This window comes from Neurospora tetrasperma, assembly GCF_000213175.1.
Source record: "Neurospora tetrasperma FGSC 2508 unplaced genomic scaffold NEUTE1scaffold_4, whole genome shotgun sequence".
NCBI lineage: Eukaryota > Fungi > Ascomycota > Sordariomycetes > Sordariales > Sordariaceae > Neurospora > Neurospora tetrasperma.
This window is the reverse complement of record NW_009799102.1, coordinates 3,165,270-3,184,845: the sequence shown is the minus strand read 5'-3', so window position 1 is coordinate 3,184,845 and position 19,576 is coordinate 3,165,270. Positions and strand designations below refer to the sequence as shown.

The following is a 19,576-nucleotide window of genomic DNA, read 5'->3' as shown; positions in this document are numbered from 1 at the left end:
CGTGGGGCTGCACGTGACTAGAGCCGTCAATGGCTCTGGACTGGAGGCGTGCAGCATAACCACATTATAGGCTAACCCTATAATAAAGTAATTAAAAGTCTTGAAAATTAATAATATTATTCTAATATTTATATTTTTATATATATAATAAATAGTATATAAAATAGAATGAATAATAAATAATATATATTTATTTGCATAGCGGTGGGTGAGAACCGTTATAGCTGTAAGCAAAGTAGGAGCGGCGTGGGTAAGCTACGACCGAGATGAAGCTGGGGGTTTTCATTCGGCGGCGCTTAACGCCGTACGGTTTTTCCCTCCAAAGAACTGGAGAAGGACCCCATGCCAATAAGGCGCTATAGTTATATAGTTAGGGTAAAAAGAATGTTATTATATTTACTTGCAGGGGTCTCGCCGGCCCCCTGCACCCCCGCTACTAACCTTAACCCTAATTACTCTTTATATAAATAATCTATTTACAAGCGGGGGCCTCCCGCCGGGTCCCTGTACCCCCTGAGCTAACCCTAACCCTAACTAACCCTAACTCTAATTTATATCAGAGTATAAGCTATTTTTATTAATACTTAAAAATTTACTTCTATTTACTATTGTAAAAAAAAGAAAATATATATTTAAAACTTCTTATTTATTTATTGAGATAATAAATTTAGAATCTCTAATTTATTTCTCTTATATTTATATTATCCTCATATAACAGTTTCTAAATGTTTTCATTTTAGTAAATTATTTATTAGAAAGTTCTATTCATAAAAGAGTTCTATTTTCTTGTCTTAAAAAATAAAAACTCAACTCTATATTGGATTGAACAAACAACCTCTACAAAGATAGAGCAATATAATAACCATTAAGCCACTAAGGTTATTAAGTAACTAACTCAGATTATTGGAAAGGAGCGCCTTTTCTTCTCTCTATATTAAGAAGAAGGCCTAACAAAAAAAAAAAAAAAAACCCCAAATGCACAATTGTGAATTTTTTTTTTCATTTCTTTTCTTTTCTAGAGTTTTCGATTTTTAACCCTAACCCTAACCCCCTCTCAAGAAATCAGGGTTAAAGGCGCTATTATAACTAAAATCCTTCTTTTTATCTTCTTTTGTCTTTTTTTCGACAACCAGAGCGTGCACTACAATGCGACTAGTACCAAAATGACCGCCTTATTTTTCTCGTTATTTTGATACCCTGTGTACTTTCATGCACGCGACGGTTGAGGAGTAATATTAATTGCAAAGGAAAAAGTGGCTTTTTGTAACTGAAAGCACGGGCCTCGAGTTTGGCAAATGTTTTGAATTTCCTCTTTCGGATTTGGAGCTCCGCAATTAATAGTATTTGGACCACTATAAACAGAACCGCCGCGCCTTCCTCGCGACGATGTGGGGCCCATGGTACTACGACCTCTAGTGTGGATAATCTATAACACTTTTGGGCCCTGAATATCGCTCTCTGAAGTTATAGGCGTTTTAAGAATAGAAAAATTCTTAGGCTAATACTTCTCGTTATAATTAGTTTAATGTAAGGGCACAGTATAGGGTAAGTCGAAGGTAAAGCTAAGATTCTATTTATCATAGAAGATTTTAAGTAACTTATTTACGGGACCCCTAGAGCCGAATGTTATAGGGCTAGCGCCTAGGATTAAAGACTCGGTTTTGCTAAGTCTGTTAAGCCGGGATTAGCCGTATTAATAAGAATGCGAGCCTTCTGGTTAGTCGAATCTATATATTTGCCCGGCTCGTGCGGTCTTAGCGCCCTATACAAAACCTTCTCTAGATTGTACCCTTCTGGTGCAGTCTTCCCTCTCTTGCTTCCTTCGTTAAATATAATATTTCAACTACATACGACTGCTCGCTGTATAATACCCTAGTAGACCCGTTCTATTATATTTAATCCTCTTTTTTAAGCTAATACTATTGCCGACCTTTCGTAGGTACGCCCGAAGAGTCTCTCTATTTACGATAATAACGCCGACCGCCTTCCCTACGATCCTTTAGTTTTAAGATCCCTAAGAACGTTTGTAGTAATTTACGGCCGCCTTTTAAATGTTGTTGACTAAAGTTATTTCGAGGCCCGCCGTCTTTTAAAAGTAGGTGCTTTTCTAGTTCGAAAAGTTCGCTGGTAGTAAGGAAGATTTTAAAACTTAGATTTTAAGCGCGCAAGCGAAACTCTATATAGATAACCCCGCTATTAGCGATTTAGAAGTGCAATTCTATTATCTGCTCGCCTACCTATCGCCTGCTATTAAGAAGCCTCTCATTGTTTTTTTTAATTCCTTATCATTAAAATTGCTTACTACCCTTTTCGATAAGCTCCGGTTTACTTATAGCGATCCTAACGCTACGAAGCGCGCTAATTAAAAACTTTACCGATTTCGTTAGAAATTAGGCAAATTAATAATAGTTTTCCTTAGTTACTTTAAAGAAGTCTTTTACTATATTCGCGTTAATTTTTAGTTAAAAATAGTTAAAATTAATTAATTAACGGCCTTCCTAAGTAATAATTAGAAATAACGATTCTTAGAAAGAATCGACGTACCTAAATAGTATATATTATTATTTGAATACCTTCGCCGCCTTAATAGTAATACTGTTCTCGCCTCTTCGAGGCACCCGGTTAAAGATAACGGTAATCCAATAGATACTTCTATTAATACTTTGGTAATAATATTTGAGACGTTGCTATTTTAAAAGTAAAAGAATAAGTGGAAGAAGGAGGGTAAGTATACGAATTGTAGGAGCGGCTTTTATTAGTTTAAGAAGTGCCTACAGTTATTTATGAAGTTGAATAGAGTCCGGCTATAATTCGGTAGGGGCTTAAACGGCTACGATAGCGATGATTCAGGAGGGGAGGAAGATTTGGACTAAGTAAAGACTAAGAGTCGACCCTAATAATATTAGGGGTGGAGGAGCGCTACTATATTTAAAAGGCGGAACCTTTAGAAGTTTGCTAGGTATATTGTCTATTGGCTAGATTAGTAGTAAGACTATTATATAATACCTTTTATTATTTAGCCGCGCGGGCGGTATCTATTGTAAAATGTGACCGTTGGAGGGTAGTAGACGTTATATTTCGTAGGTATAAAAGACTTATTAAGGTTACCCCTTAGCGAGGGGATTATAAGAGTTATAATAAAGTGGTAGTTCCTATTAGTAAGGGAAGTAGAGCGATATAAAGTATTGGGTAATAATTGCTATTCTGACTATTTGCCGGCGTATATAAATTTATAGTTCTATAGAAGAGGATTCCCGGATGGGTGTAGTTTAGAAAGAGTTAACCTCCCCGCACGCACCAAAAACCTCGAGGTACGCACTTTTTAGGATCTGGCAACTAACATAAAAAATGTGTTATTTTGGCCGTAATATTCGCGATTTGTAATGTCTCGAGGTAGGTCAACCCAGGTTATACACTGAACATTTTGGTCTTCAACAAGCAAGCAAATCTAATAGTACTAATCTAATAGCGCTAAGTGCAATTGGGTGGTGCAATTGGGTGGTGCAATTGGCCGCCGTATTGAAAGAGCGTAAAAGAAACGACCAACTTGGGGGAATGTTGACGCGCATTGGAAATACGAAATTTAGCGGGTAAGAACGGAAATTTCAATGTCAGGTGTCATCAGCTGAACCGCCCCAGTTTTTTGGTGGAGGTGCGTACCTTAAGGTTTTTGGTGCGTGCGGGGAGGTTAACTCTTTAGAAATATCCCCTAATTTAGTATTGGTGCTTTGGCCGGGGCGAAGCTCTGTGTGGGTAGTAATACCAATTCGGGTAGAGAATAGGGAGTCGTACAGCGTTTGTTTGGGGGCTTAGATGGGGGATCTTTCTTTTCTGGTGTTGTTGATATTTTGTGCCTATTTAGTTGGGCATTTGGCTGGGAGCGGTTGTGGGGGATTTTGGTCATTTTTTGTGTATTTAGCGGTGTAGACGATTCTGGTGCGGCGGACCGGGCTCCCTAAGGGGGAGTAGGGGGGTGATGTTATAGGGTTAGCGCTTAGAATTAAAGATTCGGCTTTACTAAGTCTATTAAGCCGGGACTAGTTGTATTAATAAGGATGCGAGCCTTTTGGTTAGTCGGATCCACATGTTTGCCTAGCCCGTGCGGTCTTAGCGCCCTATATAAAACCTTCTCTAGATTGCACCCTTCTAATATAGTCTTCCCTCTCTTACTTCCTTCGTTAAATATAGCATTTTAACCATACACGACTGCTCGCTGTACAATACTCTAGCAGACCCGTTACACCGGATACCATCAGCTTACCGTCTGCAGACAGTAAGCTGCACCTATTACTATACAATCTAGCTTACCGTATATGAACCGTCTGTAGATCTGTATAGTAAATTGACCTCTTACGGTAAGTTGATCTCCTACGATAAATTGATATTGTACTTTCCTAGATACTAAATGGGGGTGTAGAGATTCGCTCGGTCCCAAATGGTATATATAATGGAAAAATTATAATAGGAAGTTACGAACGAGTGTGTATAAGCGTATATTTATCTATTACGTATATGCTTATTGCCTGCCGCCCACCCGCGCACAGTCTACTACACTACCCGCGCCCGGCACCTATACTCAGTACCCGGCTCCAGCCCAACATTCCCGGCACCCAGCACCTACACCCAGCACTTGCACCCAATACCCAGCACCCAGTACCCGGCTCCAGCCCAATATTCCCGGCACTATACTGCACTTAGTACCTATACCCAACTTGGCGGCCACTACTACGCGCCGGCTAAGGATGCAATACAATATAATAGATTGAACTTATATTAGGCAACTATAGTACCACTAATATACTTGAATTTTTATACATATCTGGAATTATAATTATATTAATCGTTCAGGATAATAATATTAGTATATTAACTTGAGCCAATACAATAATACTATACAATAAATATAATGCCCTAAATATAAGATTTAATTTGGAACTATATAATAGTTAACTCCGAATTAATTATTTAGGGTAACCTTAATATATTAATTTAATTTATACAACTAAATATACGAATATAATATAATAAATTAAAACTATATTAAATTGATTATTTAGGTATTAGTATACTAATAGCTATACTACGAATTGCAATACTATACAATGTATATAATAATCCCCTAGTTTAGAATTATAATTATATTAATTATTAGGATAATAGCCTTAAACTTTAATTATATAACGAATACTAATCTAACCGGGAATTTATAGGGGGATTTTTAATATACAAATTACTATTAGCCTTTATATATTATTTATATATATTACGGTTTAATAATACGAATTATTAGTAAAAAGGGTACTATATATTAAATAAATAATATATATTATTCGGTTCTATTATTAGATATTATGAATTGTTAATACTAATTAGTATCCACTATTCAAAATTTCAATTGTAAAGCAATATACTATAATAAATTTACTATAAAGGCTTCGTTTCAATTAACTAGTATACTAAAGACGAGAAGACGAAGATAATAGTATACTATAACTATATTTATATAATATCCCGATTTACTTAGACCAACTAACGTTAATAATTACTATTCTAACTACGTTTATAAACTCTTAAAATATCCATAATGTACACCCTATCTATAAATAAAGGTAGTAGACTAATAATAAGGGGCTTACCTTCTTTGATAAGCGGTAATTCAAGCGCTAAATCTCTATTATTAATAGGCCTAACTCTAATTAGTATAAGGAAGATATAGCGTTTATTGTACTACTTTTACTCGTAGGCGAAAATATAATTAATATAGCCAATACTATCGTCGTTAGCCCAAGCCCCGGCGCCGGGCCGGTAATACCTAATATAATTACCGATACCGAAGGTATAATATCGGAGTATATTAAATATAAATTGAATATTGATCTATACTAACAATTCTTCTAATTTCAATAGACTAGAGTACTCGGGCATATTCGTAAGTAGTATCTTTATATATATATATAATATAATAATACTAATATATACAACTTTATACCGACTTTATGCTAGTCGTATATATATATTACATTAAGTACAGTAGCGAAATTCATATAATAATATCTTAATGTAAATACCGCTAATACTTAATCCTAAAATTTGGTAATTAGCGCTTAGGGAGTTTAGTATCTCGGTATAGAAGTATAGGTAGGGGAATAATAGGTACTATAGGCATAGTATAGGTATAGGCCTAGGGATTGGGGAACTCTAGGCATATAGGATATATACGTACCTATTTATAAATAATATACACTTACTATACTATATATTACTAGCAATAAACCTCAATATATTAGGGATACTGTAGTCTAAATTATATACTCTAAACAAAGTACAGCGAAATAGATTAGATATTAAGGCAACGAATAATAGTAAATAAAATTTAGTAATGGGGTAGTAAATTCGCTGTATAGTCGTTTTTATAAACTTGCTAATAAGATTCAGCCGAATATATATATTATTAGCGGAATTTAGGATATTGAATTCTAATTCTTTAATTATTTTAATTTTTCGTACACTAGGCTATTAATTTTCGTCTTAGTAAATTAAACTCTTAAATAGACTAGGGACTTCCCTAATAATATAGTTAATCTAATCAGTCAATTCAATATCGTCAGCGAACGAATTAAATAGCGCAAATCGAATAGTATAAATAATATACTCCTATTTTAGGATCCACCTTTCAACATCTCTACAATCAATCGTTTCTACTATCTTTTTGAAGCGCCTATCCGTATTATTATCAATATCTATTTAATTAACAACGGCTATTATCCTAGCACCGGTTTTATATATCAAATTTATAGTCTAAATCACATAGTTCAATCTACCCTAGAATATCAGCTAGCCGCCTATACCTATACCTATACCTATACTTATACCTATGCCTATGCCTATACTTAGCGGGCGGGCGGGCACTAAAATTTCAATTTAGGGGTAACTACTTCGAGGATTTAATTTACTTATAATACTTTTCTTCCGCTAATATATTTAATAAACTAAGCGGACTGTAATATTCGTAAAGCTTGCTGTAATATATACCCAAATAAACGTTTAACTATAGTATTTCTTTAATATACTTCCTAACCTACTTAGGGAGGGTAATTACTTCTACAACGGCCGTAGTAACTACACCGCCTTCTTTGTCTTCTGCTATAATATTATTTATATTTTCTTTATTAGGGCCTACTACTATACTTATAGCCTCAAATATTAATAATCGTTCAAACGATACCTATAATAGTAATTATATTAGCCGAGCTCGAATCTGGAATAAACCCGCTCTTGGATTATTAGTAGTAGCTTGTACTACTACATTATATAGTTTAATATACTAATATCTAGCAATCAAAATATAATATTCTATATTACTATACTCGGATTTCGTATTTTTATTATTTATTAATATACAATTACTTTAAGCTATAGTAGCCAATACTCTAATAAAACGAAAGAGTAGCCGAATATCTACCTCTTTATTATTATTATCATTTCTATAATCTAATTGAATAATAGACTTCTATACTTCCTATATATAATACTCAATATAGTCTTTATAAAACCATATTGCAAATAGTAGAGGCGTAATAATAGACTATTTAGTATAGTTAAAGTATACTTTAGACGGTAAGAAATAAGCGAAGGCAACGAAGTCTAACCGGAAGGAAATAGCCAATACCGTATAATATAACTATACTCAGTTTGTACTTTTAGTATTAGGAAGATATCCAAAAGTATTTCGTAGGTTTCAACTATAATACCCTTATATTCAGAATGTACTAAGTTAGAAGGCTGTATTAAGATTATATCGAGGGCTAGTATTAAATTGAAAAGTACTAAGCGACTTAGACTAATCCCCTATTGAATTCTATACATTACTTAGTAGCCTTTAGTAATAATATTAATATCGACCTCCTATCTTATCTCTATATACTAGTAATGATACCAATTAATATCTAGCTAGAACCCTTCTAAAACATTTTATTGATTAATAATATAATCTAGGCCGATATAGTAGAATTAATGGAATTTATAGGCAGCTATACCAATTATACTAATATTTTAATTTTACTATAGCATATTGCCAATATAATACAGGGTAAATACTAATACTAAAATTAGCCGACCTTCAATTTATATTATTACTATACCTCAATCCAAAGGTATTAAACATCCTAGAGCTTTAATAACATTATTAAAGTTTAATACATAGGGTCCCAATACAATAGGGAAAATATTAGTACTACGAACTCAAATATTATAGAGCAAGCCAGCCGGTAACTGGTAAACCCCTATAATAGATCTATATATATTACAATATATACTAAATTTATTAAAAAAAATTAGAATTAAGCAATTAATTACTTTAAGACCGGGGTTATTAATTTTATCCTAATATTCTTCAAAGGATATACAGCCAAATTCTTTAAATTCCAATTGTATTTAAAGGGGTTGTATAAATACAAGCGGTAAAATCTTAAACTTAATAGTAGATATAACCCTGGAGTTTTCGTACAGTGGATTTTATAAATTAATATTAATTTAATATATATTTACTCTATCATTTCCAGCTGTATTTAGGATATAGCGTATAAAGTAATACCCATCCTCCTATTCGATATTTGGTTCTATTATATACTTTGTGAACCGTCTTTTTTCCTTCTTCCTAATCTAAACTAGTAGACTAGGGTCATCCAGATTATTACTATCAAAATAATTAACAATAACAGGTATAAACTAGTCAACCCATTCTTAAAGAATTTAGTACTCCTAATCGAAACGTATAACTAATTCGTACTATTCGAATGTTATATTATAACCAATCTAATAATAGGTACCAAGTCCCGGAAACTCTTATTCTACCTAATTAATATCCAGATATTCGTTAATAATCAAAGTAATTTCACTAATATACTACTCAACCTCGGTAACATAATTTTTACCCACAGCCTTTATACGGCCGATATAAATATAATAATTAGAGTAATCGTCTAATAAGCAGCAAATATAATTACCAGTCTCTTTATAATAATAGAAGTAGATAAAGTCCAATAGAAAGATAGCCTTACTAGTATCTGTCACGGGGCGCGAGCAAGCACTAAGGTAAGACTTTAATTGTTGTGTGAGGAATAGGAAGAGAATCTTGTGCGCGCACGAGACCTATGTAGAGCACGCTGTGGATCCGGGTACACACGGACCACAGCACGTATACACGTAACTACTATACTATACTTAGGCAACTATATAATTAATTGTACTAATATAGTATAGTACCCTCTATCTATATATAGGAATATAGCAGTAATACCTTTAATACTACTCCCCTCTCAAAATAATATTCCCGTTCGAAAAATCCGTTATTATATTTATTATTAATAAAGTGGGGGCCGCCCGGTCTTCCCGTGGCTACGCCTAAATAGGAGCCGGTAAAAATTTTACTAAGGCGGAAAACTACTTAATGTCCGTTAGTATTTTAATTCCTATTTAGGGGCGGAATATTAGCTAAAATATCATTAAATTTAACCGTTCTACCGTAAGAATTATTATTACCCTTAATAATCTATTTATATACTGTAAATTAATCTAATTAATATATATAGAGAACCTTAACGACTCTTATTATTATTAGCCCCTCTAAGAGTACTATAGGGATGCCCGTAGTATAGCGGTTTACGTAGGACGCCTGTAGCTACTATTAGTATAAATAGTATAGAGACCTTTAATTCGAATTTCGCTAGTAATTACTATTTTCATTAACTTTACCCCCTTTAATTCCCCTAATTATTATTTCTATTAATTCTAATTTATTTAATTTTTATTTATAGTGGGAGTGGGCCTTCCGGGGGAATAGAAGAGTAAGACCGCTATAAGACGTACTATCTTTCAGTACCGTTAATAATCGCTTTAAAAAAGGGTATACTAAGAGGTATTCGATTAGTGTGTGCGGAATAAATTGAGCTAAACTCCTTTCTTTTTACTTTTATTATTTATTATTTAATCTCGCGCTTCTTCTTATTTGCCGGTTGTTTATTATAGGTGCCGCTATAGTTAGGATTGCGTATTGGGTTTTGTCTTCTAGGGTTGTTTTAATCTTGTATTATATTTTCTATCCTTTTCGCTAATTCTATTGTATACGAACTAGCCTTTATAATATAGAACGGCCCTTTAAACTAGGGTACTAATTTATCATACGGACGTCCAATAGCGTAGTTATTTATATTAAATATTATTTTATTACCGACTTTATATTTAGGGGTATCTATATATTATTTATTTACTACCGCCTTATAACGTTCTTATATTTATAAAGAGAATATTTTAATAAAAATCTAGATTTCTTTAAAGTGTATTACTAATTGGTTAGTATTAAAAATTTACTTCCGTTATATATCTATAACGTTTAGGGGTAACAGCGCGGTCGGCTCTATACCTATTCTAGGGTAGAACCTATAATTGGTAAAGAATAGGGTAATTCCTATTAATACGGATTTGAGATTATTCCTTTAAAATTCAGTTAGAAGTAGTTAATCTACTTAATTATTCTATACCTAATTAATAAATATCTATAAATATTATTCTATTTCAGCATTAATTCTTTTAGTCTAACTATTTATTTCCTTATAGTAAGGGGTGGAGAGCTTTAGTTTAATACTTAGTTTTTGCGATAGTTGCTTTTAAAAAACGGATATAAATTAAATACTTCTATTAAATATAATAGTATTTAGGAGGCTATAGAGTGTATAAATACGGTCGATAAACTTCTCTACTAACTCTCCTATTAATAACCCTTCTACCGGAATGAAATATTGTATTTTTATAAGCATATTTACTATAATTAATATATATTTGTACTTAACGCCCCTACCTACTCTTTTTAATTTAGAGAATGGGGTTACATAGTCGATAGAGATATTCCTCTAAAGGGTATATAGGATTAATAGTAGTTTTAAAAACCCTATTAGCAATATTCTAGTAGCTTTAGTCTTGCTATAAGGAATATATACTATATAATAAATATTTACTGCAACGATTATTCTTGGTTAGAAATACCGATATATTAATACTACTATTTTATTTTTACCCGGGTAACCTCCTTATATTAATAAGTAGGTACGGTGGATCAATTCTAGTTGGACTTTCTCGTCGTCCGGGGGGATTACTAACCTATTTTAAAATATTACCCTATTATTAATTATATAATACTTAACGAAGGGGATTTTTAACTTCTTCCTTAAGTACTTCGGCTAGCGGTTTCTAGCTCGGATCGCTTTTCGAATATTAATTATTATAGGAGAGTTAGTATAAGTACAGTTTATTAGATTATCCGTATAAATGCCCGGCCCTTCCTAATCTTCCTCCTTAAGGCTATCTTCTAGAATATATATAATGAGGGGAGCCCCGTCTTTAAATATAATATTTATTGTAAATCCCTCGCCCTCAATATCCAAAAGTTGCCTATTATTAAATAATTAGTTAAAACGGTCTAGGTTAATAAATAACTTCTTCCTAACTTTTAATCTATCGTCTATTTCGTTTTTAGGAATGTGTTCTAGCTTTCGGCTTAGGGCGTTAGGTTTAACGTTCATTAACCCCGGTCGGTACTTAATTATAAAGTTAAATTTGGATAGGAATTTAGATAATTATATATATTAGAGGGTAAATCTCTTCGTAGTACTAAACGTTTTTTAATTTTTATAATCCGTAATAATTTTAAAAGGTTGGGTAACTCCCTTTAACTCCGGCCTCTACTCTTCTAACGCTTTAATAACCACTAATAACTCCTTATTATATATATTATAGTTATATTCGGCCGCCTAATATTTTATTGAGAAATAGGCTACTAAGTAGAGCTCTTTATTATATATTTAAGAGAGGGTGCCTCCTAATAACCAATTTAAAGTATTAATTTTAACGACTATAGGTTTCTCCTAATTATAAATCTTTAATACTAGTACTAATATAAACGCCGTTTTTAAGGATTTAAAAGCTTTATTATATTCTTTGTCCTACCTCTATTTAATTATCCTTTTTATTAATTTATATAATAGTTTACCTATATAGGAAAAGCTAGTAATAAATCTTCTATAGAAGTTCGTAAATCCTAAGAATTATTCTAACTAGCGTTTGTTTATTAATACCTCCTATTTAGTAATTGCTACTACTTTTTCGGGATTTATTTCGATATTACCTAGGGTAACAATGAGCCCTAAATATTTAATTCTTTACATATAAAATTCGTATTTATTAATATTAATTTGGAGGCCCGTATTAATTAGCCGTTAGAGAACTTCCCGGACGTATTTAACATAATCTTTATAAGTTTCTAAGAAGATTAAGATATTATTAAGGTAGGTAATTATATAAATATCAAAAATATTATATAGTATATTGTTAATAAAATTCTAAAAAGAGGTTAGTACTCTCAAGAGTCTAGATAGATAGATTAGGGATTCGTATAGCCCAAATCGTATAATGAATATTATTAGCTATTTGTAACCTTTAATTATTTATAATCTATTAAATACTACGGTTATGTTGACTTTAGTAAATTATTTAACCCTACAAATAGCGTTTAGCATTTCTTTAATTAATAGTAACGGGTACCAGTTTTTTAAAGAGATTTCGTTAATACCCTTATAGTTAATATAAATTCTTATACCGCCGCTTAATTTCCTTACTAATAAGATTAGGAAGGCAATATCCGAAGTTAATAGTCGGATAAATTCCTTTACTCAATTATTATTTAACTATTATTTAATAACCTTTAATTCCTAAAGTAATATTAGTCTTGCCCTAGAGTAGGGTAACGATTCTATTCCCAATTTTAATTCAATTTTGTATTTATATAAATAATATTTAGGGATTATTTCTACGTCTATAGGGCTTATAATATATAATAGGTCTTTATACTTATTTGGAAACCGGGCTTTTATTTGCTCTAGAATATACTTCGGCTTTATAAACTTCTCTATAAACTTCTATATATCGTCTTCTATAATATTATAAATCTTATTAATTTCTATTAATACTATAGGGTCTATTCTATCTTTATTTTCTAATTCCAATTTACAAATACAATCAATAAAGTTATAGGCTACCTCTCTAGGTTGGAGGGATTATTCGCCGATATTCTTACTTGCGGCTTTTCTCTTATATAGATCGATAAATTTATAAATTTTAATATTCTTAAAATAATATTTATAAAATTCTCCTCTACTTTGTATAATGTCCTTCTAAGCGTTTTTTAATAAGGTTGGTATTAAAACGGTCTCTTTTTTTTCTTTTTATACTTCTTCGAATTCTACCTATATAGTAGAGTTTACTTGGACCCCCCTTAATCTAATATTAAATATAAAGGTCCTTATATTAATAATTTTGAAATCTGCTAGGTTTAGTATTACTATAGTAATTATAGGTTTAAAGGGTTAGAATATAATTCGCTTAACTCTTTTTAGTTATAGTATTATTTAGATTCTTTTCCCGCCGATAATTCGTACTTGTACTTTAAGCTTTTCTAATAAAGGCTTCCATTCTAAATTAAATAATTCTTCGAATTTGCCCGTATAAATTAGTAGGGACGGGTATTCTATTATTATAGCTTAGCTTCCTCTAGGGGCGTTTATAATATTTATTATTTAATTAGGGAGGTCCTCCTCTTCGGTTTCGGTTTCATCTTTAGGTTCTTCTATCTCGGCTTTATCTTCGGGTTCTTCTATTTCTTTAATTTCTTCTAGGAATATTATTACTTCTAAAGGTTAATTTATATATATCCCTATATATTTAACGTTCTAAATAATTTCATTAGCTATTTAATTAATATTTAAGTTATAAAAATATAGCTACAATTATTCTAAAATAACCAGATAGTCTATTACTAAATTAGTTATAAAAAAGCGAATAATCTCCTTATAGTTATTAATACGTATAGTAGCTTTAATATATTAATTTGCCTATTCTTTAAATACACCGTCGGCTAAATATAGTAGTTTTAGCATCTCTAGTATTTTGAGCTCTAAATAAGCTTTTTCTATAGATAAGTAGTCGATAAAAGTTTTGCCCGAATAATTAAAATCGATTAGAGATATATATTCTACTTTACTATTATATTAGGGATATTAAGGATACGTAGAAAGAAGGGTTGTATTTTGCTTATAGAGTTCTAAATTACTTAATTTAAATAGCTCTATCCTCTAATAGTTAAAAGTACGAACATTAAATCTACTTATCCTTATCTTTCCTCTTTATATCCCAGAATACTCCGGGGCGCAATTTAGCCCTAGGGTTCGCTATTTCCCTATTAAGCTAGGATAGCGGGGGTTAAAGCCGCCAGGGCTACTAATACTACCGGTATAGGGTTAACCGTATTTATTATAGTACAGTTAGTAATTAGGGTTCCTACGCTAGACCTTTGGCGTATAGTAATACCTAAACTAAATTGGTTGGCCTACTTGCCTCTAGGACTATAATTAGTATTATTTCTATAATCTTTAATTAAATACCTTCTTTTACTATAGTTCATATAATTACCCTTATTATAACGTTCTTATAAAACGTCCTTATAGATCTCTATAAACTTTACACAATTAATATCTATTAAATTAGGATTTTTTTATTTATTATTACTACTGCTATTATTGTTACTGCTATTATTATTATTATTAGTCGTTGAAATATAATTATTACAGAGCGATACCTTGGTATATATTTTAGTAATACTACGAAATAGGTTTAACTATCCTTTTTAATTATTATACTCTAATTAGATATAATAGTAAGAGATTGAATTAACTATAAACTTAAATACCTTTTAGTATAGGAGTTGGACTTTAATAATTATATTATAATTGTAATAGTTTATTAGTAAAACGAATTTAACTTTAAAATCCTTATAGTTAGCGTATTTTCCGGCTTATTTAAAGCTTAGTAGTTCTTTCTCTACAACGGCTACAAAATTTCCCTACTTATAACGCTCGTTTAAATAATTGAAGAACTCCTCGCCTATTTTTTATTTCTAATAAATTAAATTATAAGGGTTATTTAGGATAAATTGATAATACTTATTAATATTAACCTTAGTTTTTCTATTTAAGTAGGCTATAGTATAGAGGAGTTTAGATAGCTAGTCGGGAAATTTATATTTATCTATTAATTAACAGTTATAAATAATTAAATTCTAAGCGCTATAAGCGTTATAGCGCTTAATTGTATTTATTTCTTCGCTATTAAAGTATTCAGGGTCTTTATAAAGAGCCTTATAGTAGTAGTTAGGCTACGTAGGGAAGGATAGGTAATTTTTAAAATTATTAGGACTTTTAGGGTTGCTGGGACTTCCGGGTTATTTGGGGAATCCTCTACTAGGGAAACCTCTACCCGGGAATCCTCTACTAGGGAATTTTCTACTACTATTAAGGAATTTTCTATTTCTAAAACCGCTACTTACTTTACTAGAATTAAAGCCAGTCCTTTTACCCGATCTATTAGGGCTATTATTACTAGGACTACCACTTACGTTACCGGGGCTAAAGCCAGTTCCTTTATTTAATCTTCCGGGGATACTATTACGTCCTATACCGCTAGTATCCTCGTCCGCGATATTTTCGACTGTAGTTTAAAATTTGCTTCCATTAGTATTAATTATATTAAATTATTTTCAAAATACTATTAGATTATTCTTAGCGACGAATATACTCTCTTTAATTAGGCGGAGGTCGTTTTAGACGGTTTTAATATCTTTCTACATCTTAGTAGATTCTTCCTATGCAATTTTAGCCACAATGCGTATACTATTGTATTCCTATTTAAATTCGTTAAATATAGTATTAACTATAGCTAGTAAGTCGAGGATATTCTAATAATCGTTTTCCTTCTTAGTAATAATCTTCGCTATACTATTCTCCTAGGCTACTTTCTCTCTTTCGGCTATAATTAACTTTTACTCTAAGGATATATTATTCTTAAGGATTTAGTTATATTAAATTTATAGGACTTTTAATTAGTCTACGAATTGTTTTTAAATACCTTCAAATTTATTAATACAATTAGTAATCTGCCCTATCTCCTAACTTATTTTTTTAATGTAGGCCTCGGCGTTGCGCTTATAATTTATAAATTTCTCCTATTTAGCCGTAACGTTTTTATCGAGTAGTTTAATCTTTTTATTAAAGTAATATAAAAGTTTTATAATTTCTTCGTAATTCCTAGCTTATATTACGAAGTTAGGTGAAACCCGAAGGCTAATATTAGAATTATTACTACAAATAGCGAATAATATATTAAACCTTTTAAGTAGAGAAGGGAAAATTATAGCGAAGTTAATTTAATTATTATTATAATCTTAGTTATTAAATATCTTATTTAAATAAATAATTAGGTTACTAAAGTAAATAATTGGGTTAACAGCTCATTAATAATAAAAATGAGAAAAGAAATATTGTTTTATTATATTATATAATGCGATAAATATGCCCTTATCATTCTAAATATTTATTTACTGTTCTGGAGGTCGACCTTGGTATTGTTGGAGTCTCTAATTCGTTATTAATAATTGTACGATTCGTTAAAGAATAAATTTCGCGAAAACCGAATTATTATATCAGCTTTTACTAAACTTAATTTAACCGAAATTACTTATTACGCTTTAATACGAAGGTTAAGTATAATAAAGTATTATAGGGCGCGAGTAAGTACTAAGGTAAGACTTTGATTATTGTACGAGGAATAGGAAGAGAATCCTGTACGCGTACGAGAATTATATAAGACACGCTGTAGATCCGGGTACACACGGACCACAGCACGTATGCACGTGACTGCTGTACTGTACTCAGGCAGCTGCACAGCTGACTGCACTAATGCAGTACAGCACCCTCTATCTATATATAGGAACATAGTAGTAATTCCTGTGACAGTATCTTCTGAATTTAAGCCGCCACCAAAGTGAATATATTTGCTAAAGGTAATTCGAATTAATAATAACCAGCAAAATATATAGTATAATTCTATTCAATTATTTATAAAGTGTACTTACTATCCCTCTATATATTATTATTATAGCGGTATCCGAATTGCGGAAGGCCTAGAAAAGGGAGTATAGGTCTATAAAATATAGGGGTCCTAAGACCGTCGATAGGTCTATATCTTTATCTTCTTCGCTACTATACTATTACTATTACTATTACTATCTTTTACAATCAACCGATTCAATTTTTATCTTTAAAGTCTATAATAGAATTTTAGCTATATGTATATCTAATAATAGTAACTGTCGGGTGGTACGATTTTTTAATATTTCCAATTATTTTAACAGGCGTTAAATATTGATTATAGGTCTACCGTCTTAATTATATAAAATATTCAGAATTTCCAACTGTGCCTTATACTACTTCTATGAGCGCTTATTAATAATAGTATATAAACTAACAACCAAATAAAAATCTAACAAAAATTCGTATCGATTATAGTAACAATAGATCAATTCCAACGTATTAAGAATGAGGCTACGGGTTGTAATACCTTAAGGAATTTCTAATTCTTACTCGATTTATTCTACCTATTTATTTACAAAATCCTCTTTAAATATAATTATTTCTAATTATTATTAGTCAAACTCGCGCTCATTATACTCGAAATTAAATTGTAACTATTCCTTATCGAATCCAATAGGAAGAACGTTATTAGTATTTATTAAATCTTAGATTCTATACCGGATATCTATAATATCTATACCTTCAAAAATATCCTCTTAATTAATAATACCTACGAAAATGATTAGAATCGTCTTTTAAAAAAAAAAAGAATTAAACCCAACTTACCCTTAATATCGCCTTTATTATTCATATCCTCCCAGTTATTATCATAGTCGTTATTATCGTATACTAGGTCTATATTAGATATAACTATATTATTATTACTATTGATTAGTGGGGCAAAACTTAATAATCTTAATTTTGCACGCCGTAGTTAACTAGGTTAATATAGATAGATTCTAGGGAGGGGCACGCGTCTACTATAATTAATTCTAAGTAGTAGTAGTCTATTAATAGTACGATTTACCTATAAAAGGGTATTATTATTTTTACCTATTTTAATTCTCCAACGAAGTATAGTAAAGTTAAAAAGATTATAAGTATTAAATAGTTTCCAAATATATAATTAAATATATAAATAAATAAAGAGAAACTCCACTCGTACCTTGAAGAAACTCTATTCGCACGTGGATCCACCTTTTCTCTCATACATAACCCTAACCCCCGCCACTCCCAATATTTCAAATATATTCTTTTATAAATTTCGCCTAGAAATCTAGGCATTTCATTCTTACGTGCTATACCAAGCCCAGACTCTAGACTAGTTATTTATTATATACTTTATAGTATACTTTATAGTCTACTTTATAGGGCATTTAGCAGTACGGTCGTATATCACACTCAATTGAATCGTTTAATTAAGCGATCAATTAGTTACACTCAATCTACATTAATCTATACATTTATAATCTATCTAATTTCTATTATATAATCGAACACTTTAATTACTAGCAAGTCTCTCTTATTAGGTTTAAGTGCTAATTAGGGTACTAGTTAGCGTACCTCCTCCCCTTATACTTCCCCTCCTTATACTTCCTTTCCCCCGTATAGAGCTACCTCCTCCCTTCGTACTTCCTCCTCTTTATATAATTTATATAGAGCCTCGCAGGCGGCCTCGTCCCTTCTATAATAGAGTAGGAGCTTGGGCGTTTATTATATCCTCTGCCTCTAAATCTATACCCTCCTAATTAAATATAATTTACTAGATTAATAGTATTATACGTATCGAGGCTATAGGGTTACAACTTACTTTAGGCTATTAACCGCGGGCGGGCTAGAGGCGAGGCCGTTCCCAACCTCGCAATATTACTATTTGGAATTAAATTGGTACCGTAGAGGGGGGGGGTTAAATATTAATTAGTATAGTTAATTAGGGAGTATAAGGGTTACTAACGAAGGGCGCTATATAACAAGGGTAGCTACGAAAGTTCTTAATACAGTATAAGTTATAATAATTTAAGTATTCGTCTTTATTAAATATAATTCTCTATAACTACTAATAAGGGTAAAAGTTTAGTTTATTGAATTTAAATAACAGCGGCCGGGTAAGAAGGCTAAGAAATAAAGAATACGAGTATAGTAAACTAAATTACTTAGTAAATTTGCCCGTATATAGCTCTAATTTATTAAGGATTGGAATTTATATTGTTAGGACAATACCCAAAGCAATACAGTATTATATTATAATTTTATTGAGCGTAATCTAATATACCTAATCAAGTACGTTATTTAATTAGGCGATATTAAAATAATCTCTTTTAGTAAATCTTATCTCCTTTTCGACTTTCTTATCGATTTTGCGCTTTATTATAGTAAGTAAATTAAAGTTCTATATAACGGCTTGAATAATTGGACTATTACCTATAGTTAAAAGGATGATTAGTATATTATAAAATATATAGAGAGTAATATATAGATTAACGGCGCTTATTATTAATAATAAAACACTTTAAATTACAATTCGTTAATTCAATTAGCGATATAGTACGGTAATTAAAATTCAT

At 31.3% G+C, this 19,576-nt stretch overlaps 2 protein-coding genes across 2 annotated transcripts; both read right to left on the bottom strand.

The window, feature by feature from the left end:
* Positions 1 to 10,682: 10,682 nt before the first annotated feature.
* Positions 10,683 to 10,904, bottom strand: NEUTE1DRAFT_44154 (uncharacterized protein; the record flags this gene model as incomplete). Its single annotated transcript, XM_009853273.1, has 1 exon — positions 10,683 to 10,904. A coding segment is annotated over one exon (222 nt), but the record flags the coding sequence as incomplete, so codon positions are not given.
* A 1,365-nt stretch (positions 10,905 to 12,269) lies between these two features.
* Positions 12,270 to 12,713, bottom strand: NEUTE1DRAFT_45276 (uncharacterized protein; the record flags this gene model as incomplete). The annotated part of the gene is given in 3 exon segments (XM_009853334.1): positions 12,270 to 12,392; positions 12,411 to 12,476; positions 12,549 to 12,713. Coding segments are annotated over 3 exon segments (354 nt in total), but the record flags the coding sequence as incomplete, so codon positions are not given.
* Positions 12,714 to 19,576: the final 6,863 nt, after the last annotated feature.